The sequence below is a fragment of the Mixophyes fleayi genome, chromosome 12 (genome assembly GCF_038048845.1).
Source record: "Mixophyes fleayi isolate aMixFle1 chromosome 12, aMixFle1.hap1, whole genome shotgun sequence".
Classification (NCBI taxonomy): Eukaryota; Metazoa; Chordata; class Amphibia; order Anura; family Limnodynastidae; genus Mixophyes; species Mixophyes fleayi.
This window is the reverse complement of record NC_134413.1, coordinates 548,332-560,545: the sequence shown is the minus strand read 5'-3', so window position 1 is coordinate 560,545 and position 12,214 is coordinate 548,332. Positions and strand designations below refer to the sequence as shown.

At 42.2% G+C, this 12,214-nt stretch overlaps 1 protein-coding gene across 9 annotated transcripts in view; it reads right to left on the bottom strand.

Moving 5' to 3' along the window:
* Window positions 1-12,214, bottom strand: part of NRXN3 (neurexin 3) — a 334,121-nt gene that overhangs the window by 164,346 nt on the left and 157,561 nt on the right. For 8 of the 9 annotated variants that reach the window (XM_075192094.1, XM_075192097.1, XM_075192091.1 and 5 more), the window contains one exon: window positions 8,581-8,700. In XM_075192094.1, the coding sequence (XP_075048195.1) occupies window positions 8,581-8,700 (120 nt within the window). Of the gene's footprint in view, window positions 1-8,580; window positions 8,701-10,945; window positions 10,973-12,214 lie in introns of all 9 variants that reach the window. The other variant, XM_075192090.1, reaches the window with a different exon arrangement.

Genomic DNA, 12,214 nt, shown 5'->3' with positions numbered 1-12,214 from the left:
ACATACACTGATGTACATTACATACGCTGGCGTACATTACATTACATACACTGATGTACATTACATACGCTGATGTACATTACATTACATACACTGATGTACATTACATTACATACACTGATGTACATTACATTACATACGCTGACGTACATTACATACGCTGACGTACATTACATACGCTGACGTACATTACATACGCTGATGTACATTACATACGCTGGTGTACATTACATACGCTGATGTACATTACATACGCTGACGTACATTACATACGCTGGTGTACATTACATTACATACACTGATGTACATTACATACGCTGGTGTACATTACATACGCTGATGTACATTACATACACTGATGCACATTACATACGCTGACGTACATTACATACGCTGATGTACATTACATTACATACACTGATGTACATTACATACGCTGGTGTACATTACATACGCTGACGTACATTACATACACTGATGTACATTACATACGCTGGTGTACATTACATTACATACGCTGACGTACATTACATACACTGATGTACATTACATACGCTGGCGTACATTACATTACATACACTGATGTACATTACATAAACTGATGTACATTACATTACATACACTGATGTACATTACATTACATACACTGATGTACATTACATAAACTGATGTACATTACATTACATACGCTGATGTACATTACATACACTGATGTACATTACATTACATACACTGATGTACATTACATACACTGATGTACATTACATACGCTGATGTACATTACATACGCTGGCGTACATTACATTACATACACTGATGTACATTACATACACTGATGTACATTACATTACATACACTGATGTACATTACATACGCTGATGTACATTACATACACTGATGTACATTACATTACATACACTGATGTACATTACATACACTGATGTACATTACATTACATACACTGATGTACATTACATAAACTGATGTACATTACATTACATACACTGATGTACATTACATACGCTGGCGTACAGTACATTACATACACTGATGTACATTACATACGCTGGCGTACAGTACATTACATACACTGATGTACATTACATACGCTGATGTACATTACATACACTGATGTACATTACATTACATACACTGATGTACATTACATACACTGATGTACATTACATTACATACACTGATGTACATTACATACACTGATGTACATTACATTACATAAACTGATGTACATTACATACACTGATGTACATTACATTACATAAACTGATGTACATTACATACACTGATGTACATTACATTACATACGCTGATGTACATTACATTACATACACTGATGTACATTACATAAACTGATGTACATTACATACACTGATGTACATTACATTACATACGCTGGCGTACATTACATTACATACACTGATGTACATTACATTACATACACTGATGTACATTACATACGCTGGCGTACATTACATTACATACACTGATGTACATTACATTACATACACTGATGTACATTACATACGCTGGCGTACATTACATTACATACACTGATGTACATTACATACGCTGATGTACATTACATACACTGATGTACATTACATACGCTGGCGTACATTACATTACATACACTGATGTACATTACATACGCTGGCGTACAGTACATTACATACACTGATGTACATTACATACGCTGGCGTACATTACATACACTGATGTACATTACATTACATACGCTGATGTACATTACATTACATACACTGATGTACATTACATACACTGATGTACATTACATACGCTGGCGTACATTACATACGCTGATGTACATTACATACGCTGACGTACATTACATACACTGATGTACATTACATACGCTGACGTACATTACATACACTGATGTACATTACATTACATACACTGATGTACATTACATACGCTGACGTACATTACATTACATACACTGATGTACATTACATACGCTGACGTACATTACATACACTGATGTACATTACATACGCTGACGTACATTACATACACTGATGTACATTACATACACTGATGTACATTACATACGCTGACGTACATTACATATGCTGACATACAATACGCTGGTGTACATTACATACGCTGATGTACATTACATACGCTGACGTACATTACATACGCTGGTGTACATTACATACGCTGACGTACATTACATACGCTGATGTACATTACATACGCTGACGTACATTACATACGCTGACGTACATTACATACGCTGGTGTACATTACATTACATACGCTGACGTACATTACATACGCTGGTGTACATTACATTACATACACTGATGTACATTACATACGCTGGTGTACATTACATTACATACACTGATGTACATTACATACACTGACGTACATTACATACGCTGGTGTACATTACATACGCTGACGTACATTACATACGCTGGTGTACATTACATACACTGACATACAATACGCTGGTGTACATTACATACGCTGACGTACATTACATACACTGATGTACATTACATACGCTGACATACAATACGCTGGTGTACATTACATACGCTGGTGTACATTACATACGCTGACGTACATTACATACGCTGGTGTACATTACATACACTGACATACATTACATACACTGATGTACATTACATACGCTGACGTACATTAACATAATTGAAACTTTTCACTACTGTCAACTCTGCTCCGAAGAGCAGAGCTGCACAGCGCATGTATGGAGGGATCATGTGATCCCTGTCACATGACTCAGGTTCTTGCAGTCCAGGATCTCTGCGCGCATGCCTGAGATTATTGGTCGACGCAGGCGCGCAGGGATTGAAAGGAGAAAACATCACCGCAGTTGGCACCACATGGGAGAAGAGAAGAGGCCATGAAAGGTGAGGTTTGCACTTCACAGGGACATCCGTTTATCAGAACCGCTGTTCATGTGAAGGTTTTTTGATAAATTTGAAAGATAGTTAAATCCTTATCTATCCGATGAGGATTGAAAACTATCATTCATATTATGCAGTGCATCTTAAATATGCCCCTCATGCTAAGGTAACACAATACAGTTTAATAATAAAACAGTTTACTTTCTGGCCAAAAGTGCAGAACTGTGATAACAGTGATCACTAGTATACAATACAAAGACAGTCACTTACAGGACTGCATTAGTAGCTGTATTGTATTATACTATTCTGCAGTTCTTGTTCATTCACCAAAGTATTTAAAGAACATTCGCTCCTCTTTATACTGACTCTGCTTTAACGCGTTTCATTGTCAGGTTTATTTGCTTCTTACTCTCCCCGGATTGGAGGTTTCTTCTTTGCAATTTCTTTTTAGCGTTACAGCTGTCACCTTCCTGGAGATCCACATTGGCGCTCTCCTTGTACCAACTGATCTGACATTATTTCTTATTTATTCAGATATACTTCCAACGCCCGTATAACAGACAGGATACCGCGTAGATGAACAATTAAGGACATTTGGATAGAAATGTACACGGACACCCAGAATGCCCTATGACATGCAGTGGATATATTATCAGAGTGGTTTAGAGGCTCATGGATAAGATAAAGACATTTTGCCATATTTGCCATTTAGCAGGTGCCCGTCGTCCACTCTCCTGCCATGTATGGGAGACTCCAGGAATATTGGGAGACCTCTTGGACTCCCAGGAATGGAGGCTAACCTCCCAGACCCGCACTGAGCCTCTTGGGCATGCGGCTGTCTGCACATGTTGACATATTGTCACTGGTGTGATGACGCTCAGGCGCACTGGCCAGCATGTTACATATCAGGGAAAAAGATCCTCGTGATGGAGCACTGATGACGCAGTGTCACAGAAATGCACAGAAAGAAGAGCGGACTCTCCTGACCATAATAAGCGGTAATGTACACAGCCATCTGGCGGCACATCGCTGCAAACTCAGTTCCCCCCAGGCAGCACAAGGCTTGTATTACAAGTCATTTTTCATTCTTCTTTTATAGATTTTTTACTTATTTATTTTTGTTTATTAGATGTCACAATATATTTGTTTCCCTGTAATAGAGATTGTTCATAGTAAAGAATTTAGGGCCTTCTTTACTTTCCTCTATTTATCCCCCCCCCCCACACTATCACAAGCGACTGGGCCCCCATAAACCTGCAGGGGAGGCCTTATTATTTATCAGGCAGTGTGGCAGGAATTTCACTGTACAGCCCCCGGTGGCGTGCTGCCCACACACAAACCCCCCTTGGCGGCGTGCTGCCCACACACAAACCCCCCTTGGCGGCGTGCTGCCCACACACAAACCCCCCTTGGCGGCGTGCTGCCCACACACAAACCCCCCTTGGCGGCGTGCTGCCCACACACAAACCCCCCTTGGCGGCGTGCTGCCCACACACAAACCCCCCTTGGCGGCGTGATGCCCACACACAAACCCCCCTTGGCGGCGTGCTGCCCACACACAAACCCCCCTTGGCGGCGTGCTGCCCACACACAAACCCCCCTTGGCGGCGTGCTGCCCACACACAAACCCCCCTTAGCGGCGTGCTGCCCACACACAAGCCCCCCCTGGCGGCGTGCTGCCCACACACAAACCCCCCCTGGCGGCGTGCTGCCCACACACAAACCCCCCCTGGTGGCGTGCTGCCCACAGTACTATGGGTGGTGCTGCGCATGTTCCTGGGTGGCAGTAGATAAGATCATGGGTAGTGTGAGACAAGCGCTTACACAATCTCCCTGAAATTATTTTTCAAAGTAGGTACCAAAAAAAAGCATTTTACTGCCCCTACATGCAACACGCAGAGACACACACAACACACAGTATGACCTCAAGACACCACACGCCAAGAGATAAAGGAAGCCTATATTAGAGTCACAGCGCCACCATGTGTTGACACAAAGGTACTCTTCCAGATTTCATATTGAGTGATACCTGAGTGAGGATCTACCAGTAAACTCAGTTACCAGGGGGCACCATAGATAGAAAAATCATCTAATTTATGTTGTACACATCCGATGTTATAATAACACAATATCTACATAAGGACAGATTTCCTCATGTTCTCTTGTATCCCTGGATTATGATATAATGTCGAGCAGACAAAATCTCTGTATACAAAGTTATATGAATGTGATATAGGAAAGCAACAGCAGAAAATACATCAGACATGAGAATCCAACATGGAACAAAGTGCTGGAAATAATGACTGGAGCTTCATATAACAGACTTATATTTTATTACATACAATCCTGATATCTGCGTTACTATCACAGCTCTAAAATACACAATTAAAATGAGGTAAAAATTTATAACATTTTCTAGGATTGAAGCATTTCAGAATTTCCCCATTGATATCAAACTTACTTATTACAGCGCTGTCACGGATACACAGCGGTATCTCTAAGTAGAAAATGATTCTCTAGATAAACATGTAATAAATCAGGTACAGCTTAGTCATCTTCCTACAAATATAAGTGAATCTCTATGGGACAAGTCAGAGAGAAGTAATAAGGTCAGGGATGGAGGACAGGTCAGAGAGAGAAGTAATAAGGTCGGGGATGGAGGACAGGTCAGAGAGAGAAGTAATAAGGTCGGGGATGGAGGACAGGTCAGAGAGAGAAGTAATAAGGTCGGGGATGGAGGACAGGTCAGAGAGAGAAGTAATAAGGTCGGGGATAATGGACAGGTCAGAGAGAGAGAAGTAATAAGGTCGGGGATGGAGGACAGGTCAGAGAGAGAAGTAATAAGGTCGGGGATAATGGACAGGTCAGAGAGAGAAGTAATAAGGTCGGGGATAATGGACAGGTCAGAGAGAGAGAAGTAATAAGGTCGGGGATGGAGGACAGGTCAGAGAGAGAAGTAATAAGGTGGGGGATGGAGGACAGGACAGAGAGAGAAGTAATAAGGTGGGGGATGGAGGACAGGTCAGAGAGAGAGAAGTAATAAGGTCGGGGATGGAGGACAGGTCAGAGAGAGAGAAGTAATAAGGTCGGGGATGGAGGACAGGTCAGAGAGAGAAGTAATAAGGTCGGGGATGGAGGACAGGTCAGAGAGAGAGAAGTAATAAGGTCGGGGATAGAGGACAGGTCAGAGAGAGAAGTAATAAGGTCGGGGATGGAGGACAGGTCAGAGAGAGAGAAGTAATAAGGTGGGGGATGGAGGACAGGTCAGAGAGAGAGAAGTAATAAGGTGGGGGATGGAGGACAGGACAGGACAGAGAGAGAAGTAATAAGGTCGGGGATGGAGGACAGGTCAGAGAGAGAGAAGTAATAAGGTCGGGGATGGAGGACAGGTCAGAGAGAGAAGTAATAAGGTAGGGGATGGAGGACAGGTCAGAGAGAGAGAAGTAATAAGGTCGGGGATAGAGGACAGGTCAGAGAGAGAAGTAATAAGGTCGGGGATGGAGGACAAGTCAGAGAGAGAAGTAATAAGGTCGGGGATGGAGGACAGGTCAGAGAGAGAGAAGTAATAAGGTCGGGGATGGAGGACAGGTCAGAGAGAGAGAAGTAATAAGGTCGGGGATAGAGGACAGGTCAGAGAGAGAAGTAATGAGGTCAGGGATGGAGGACAGGTCAGAGAGAGAGAAGTAATAAGGTCGGGGATGGAGGACAAGTGAGAGAAAAATGTGAAAAGAATGGGGGCAGAGGAAGGGTTAGAAAGAGAGAACGAGAGACAGAATGGAAGAGTAGGACTGACAGGGAGAGATAGACAGAGACAGAGAGAGAGAGAGAGAAGGAGAGATGGGAAACAGGGAGAGAGGGAGATATAGAAAGAGAGTGAGAGAGAAGGGGAGAGAGAGAGCGTGAGAAGGAGAGGACAGGGGGAGAAAAGATAAGAGAAGGTTGCAGGAAAGTTTTGTTTTCTGCAGTGGTTTAATTAAATATTATAAATAATTAAACTCTCTCCGACTAGCAAATAATTAAGACCGCAAACGACCTCTTGATTTCTGTTGACCTTCTCCGCTAAGTTCCCTATGACTCACTTGTTTAAGGATTTGGGATTAACCCTTATGTTACAACTACCTTTCAGAAACTAATTGTATTTATGTGGATTTGTTATATCAGGAAATGTGGCTATTGATCGATGTCTATCTAACATACACAGCGACATTTGAGCATTTTTCTGCACTGTAATAGTTCTAAGTGTGTAGATTAGTGACATGGTCAGAGGTTTACTGGTTCATACAATATTCACCAGGAGACACAGCAGGTAAGTTTACAACAACAATAATATAATTCCAGTAACAATCCCTTACCTGTAACAATTTTGCTGCGTGTTGTATGACTTACTTATGACGTTCATAGATCGGAAATAATTCTGTTCTGTGCTACCCTGATCAGTACAGGACAGGGGAACTTACCCCATTGAACCACCAGAGATACCCCACTCCCTGGGGTATACACTGCCCCTGATTATAGTACTTCCATGACAAAGGAGAGCTCCCCGTTTAACATTTTTTATTTATAATTAAATGTGCCAGGGTGATACCATTACAATAATTCTGAAATAAATGTCAGGTAGAGTGACTGAGTAGTGACAGCTGCTAGTGTAGTGACGGCCAGCAGCCAGCAGGGGAAGTAGTGAGACAGATGAAGTTGGATATAATAAACAATCAAACATAATTTTACATTTTTCAAGGAACCAAGAAAAATTGGTGTAAAATTCAGGAAAGTGTAAAATGAAACTTTTTGCAAATAAGAAAAAAAGCAAACACAGCAATTTGCATTTCATCAGAGGTGTTCATTGTACGAGTTTGTCCCAGCATGTATAATGTCTACACATTGCAGCTAATCTATGAATATGACATCTCTACAATAATAAGTAAAGCTGCTATATCTCTCCCTTAGCTATGCACACATATCATTTTATATATACTAATGTACAGCGTTGTCTTGTTTTCGTCACTAATAAAGTAACAACTATACTGAATTGTACACAGCAATAAAACAACTGTATTATAATATGTCTGTATCTGGGCACATTATGTGGTGTAGAAAGCAGGAAAAAGACAACACATCAGGGAATAAAAACACTGAAATTGGAACATGTGAAATCAGAGTGTCAGTGGAGGTCTGGATGTATGTGAATGAACTATGAAACATCTCATTGTACTAATAATACAACCTCAGATCACGCAGGTCATTATAATATAATGCTGGGCCCAGCTGGCAAAGTCTCCTAGATGTAGACGTAATATGATGTGACCGCTAAACACAGGTAACATTATATATATATATGGGAGAGAGAGACAACGAGAGAGGGAGAGACAATAAGAGAGAGAGAGAGGGAGATAGAGACAATGAGAGAGAGAGACACAACAAGAGAGAGAAAGAGAGACAATGAGGGAGAGAGAGAGAGAGGGAGATAGAGACAATGAGAGAGAGAGACACACACAACGAGAGGGAGAGAGACAAAGGGAGAGAGAGAGACAACAAGAGGCAGAGACACTGAGAGAGAGATTCAGACAGAGAGAGAACCATGTTGCGCTTTGCACCATGACACAACGCATACTGGTGTCGTTTCTTCACACGGTATTTTGTATGGATACAGCACTGTACTTACGGTCATTGCATTGTGGCCCTGAGTATGACGTCATGGAGCAGTCACAGGTGAAGCCCTCCCATTGCTGAATGCAGACACCTTGGTTTGCGCAGGAGTCCTCCTGACAGGTTGTGGTAGGACCTAGGATCCAGCACAGAGGAGAACATTGTAGACCACGGTCAGTTGCCCCAAATTCCCTCCACCAAACTCTCTCTAAAGCCAAACTAGTAACATGCAACAATGACACATATCAATCATGCGGAGCTGAAAGAGGAGATACCGGCTGTTACATGCAGAAACCAGACCCTCATCCCAGGAAACCATCTGGTCCCAGACCCCCAGGGGTATCAAACCTGCGCTGGTATCTAACGTTCAGACCTGAGAGGTCAGCTGATGCTACAAAATAACCAGATCCATTACAGACATCAAGTACTCCTATTATTACTATAATACACTCATTATACAGGACCTTTATATACTCCCTCTTACTCTGTAACCTCTCATTGTAACTCCATATAACATCCTATAACTCGTATTACTGCATATAACCTCTCATTGTAGCAGCTCCTATTATGTTATATAACCCCTTCTGATAGCTCCTATTCTATCATAGACTCCAGTTTAACTTCTCTTTATAGAACATCCTATTACTTATATAATTCCTACTTATAGGTCCTCCTGTTACTCCCTAGAACCTGTCTCTATAAATCCTTCTGTTATTCCTACGACTTTCAATCACTCCTCCTATTACTTCCTATATAACACCTCCTATTACTCACTATATCCTTTCTCTATAACTCCTCCTATTACTTCCTATATAACACCTCCTATTACTCACTATATCCTTTCTCTATAACTCCTCCTATTACTCCCTATATAACACCTCCTATTACTCACTATATCCTTGCTCTATAACTCCTCCTATTACTCACCATATTCCCTCTCTCTATAACTCCTATTACAAAATGACGCAATTCACCGCAAATTGCATCACCGTATTTCGGTAGTCTCCCGGGAGAATTGGCAAGTATGCTGTTACTCCCTATATAACTCTTCCTATTACTCACTATATCTTCTCTCTATAACTGCACCTGATACTCCCGATAGAATTCCTCCTATTATTCCCTATATCCTCTCTATAACTCCTTCTATTACTCCCTGTATAACTCCTATTACTCCCTATATCCTCTCTCTATAACTCCTCCTATTACTCCCTATATCCTCTCTATAACTCCTCCTATTACTCCCTGTTCCTCTTCAGTTTCTGATTAGTAAAGTTTCTCCATTAAACACTCAGTATGGAGACTTACAATGTACGGACCGAAGGTCTATACAGATATCTAATACAGGAGTTTGTTATTTGTTCTTAGAACATGTTTTCTATACAGAGACATTGACAACACAAACTCGTTATCGTTGTAACCAGCACTTAACCAGTAATAATAGAGGCTGAATATCCGAGACGCGGGATTACAATACCAACCTGTTTAATAAAAGTACATTTATATCCTCGCTATACACACTTATAAACGGCCTAAAATCTATGGCACATTCATCACATATATTAATAGAACAAGTGACATTATCACAAAATACTGAAGACCATCTCTGAGATCATCCTACTGGTCCCACGCGGCACACATGGCAAGCTGAGCCACGCGCTACAATTGCACAAGGCGCTCACATTTCACTATGGTCAATGTGCTTTTCATGTGTTTATTATGATGGGTGTGAATGAGCCCTGAGCGGTTTTCCTTTTCAGGAGTTATAAAATGTTACTCTTATTTAAAGGACTTTTTCACCTGGTCTTAGACTACCTGCCGCTACCGAAACCTCCAAAACCCTCCCCGTACTGGCACCCAAATAGTTCTGCCATTGTGTAACATGCTTCATTGGATGAGACAAGATGCGGAGCACAGACTGACACGGCAAGGTACACGGGAAGGGGTGACATGCGGAGGGCACGATGTCAGATGACCAGACGATGAGTAGAATCACTGAGAGCATAGTCAGCACTGAATGGTTACTAAGGTCAGCAGAGACATGGAATCCCCCTACACAGACCACCCATCTGCCCTACCCAAAGTCTGAAGCTAAACAGATCCCTCCAAGGTCTCTCCCAACAAGGTCCTGTGAATACTCCTCCACCCAAGGTGGAGCTTTGCTATGTGTGGAGGACTCTGTTCCCACTCTCTGGACTAGTCGGACAATTGCCCACTCAGTGCTGACGACGCTTTCATAACACAAACAGCCAAACCAGTAGCCAGTCAGCTCCACAGTCTGACCCCCAGAGTGACCGCCCCCCTTCCTGGTGACACAGGCGCCCCCTGGCTGTGGTGTGGCTGTGTTACAGATGGTAAGGCTGGTTAGGTTATGGGCAGACTACCTTGTAGATTAGCTTTGGTCAAAGCATCTTTGTTAGCCAAGGAACAAAAACAAAGCAGATGTTAGTACAGCAGCGATTCTCGGGGTACCCCTGACCTCAAACCCCCCATTCCACCACCACCCCCACAAGCAGAAGCATCCACCTGTCAGGCAGCCAAAATCCAAGCAGTCGGCAGCAGATGGCGAGCAGCCAGCGGGTCCTGCGCACAAGCAAAGCTCACAGTGCAGGAAGTGGCAGAGCAAACACACTGCCGTTCATAAGGGGGGGGGGATCTGCTGAGACCTGGCCCCCCAGGACCATCACCTTGTTTCCCTGGATCACAGGTGCACCCATGGGTTATTAAACACACAAAGAGATTTTATATAGACATGGGGTGTCGTTGCTCATTACCACAGAGCGTCCTCAGGACTTGTAACTTCATCGCTTTACAAAGATGACAGAATAATTCTTTGCACCTGTCGATATGCCAGTCACACGATATGCAACAGGGCATCAGACACCCCCATATGGCAGCTGTGTTTGAAGTTCCACCTTGAATTGATTCTGTGTTACCCCATTTTAAATATTCTTTACTTTAGGCATTTAAATTGATAGATGATTTTTGGCTGCAGTACTTGATACAGCCTGCATGTGAGTGGTGGCGCTGTTTGATGCCTACAGAAAGCCAGATATTGTAGAAAGTTGTATCTACACCCAATGAACAGCATTATTCTATGTGGAAGGAAGTCACCCTACAATACAAGTTTTAATGTTGCATCTATTTATCTGATCTGTGACCTCCAATTATATCCAGTCTGAGAGCAGCGATGTAATCACACCAGATGTACATTGTAACGGTGATTCAGCCTAATACAACTTAATATAATCCTTCTCCACCTTACTATATGATATCCCGTAATATTTCCACAAATACGTCATGCAAAACGCTAATTTATAAGAAAGCATTTTCCCCTGTGCAGTACTAGAGGCTGAGATTAGAGGGCGCTATGACTTCAGTATGTGCAGATAATATGGGGGACAGAACGCTTTATTGTATATAGAGAACCCCCCAGAACAAAAAAAGAAAAATACAATTAAAGACAATTAGGAACACTGGTGTACAGGACAAGGTGCTGTAACACACAGCAACTAGACATTTGCTTTCAATTTGTAAACTAAAGTAGAAAACCTGTACGAATCTGGTTTCCTGCACATGAATTTTCCTAACACTCCCCCTCCCCAAAGAATTACAGAAGACTGAGAGGGGGGTTATCATCTATTCCCATATTA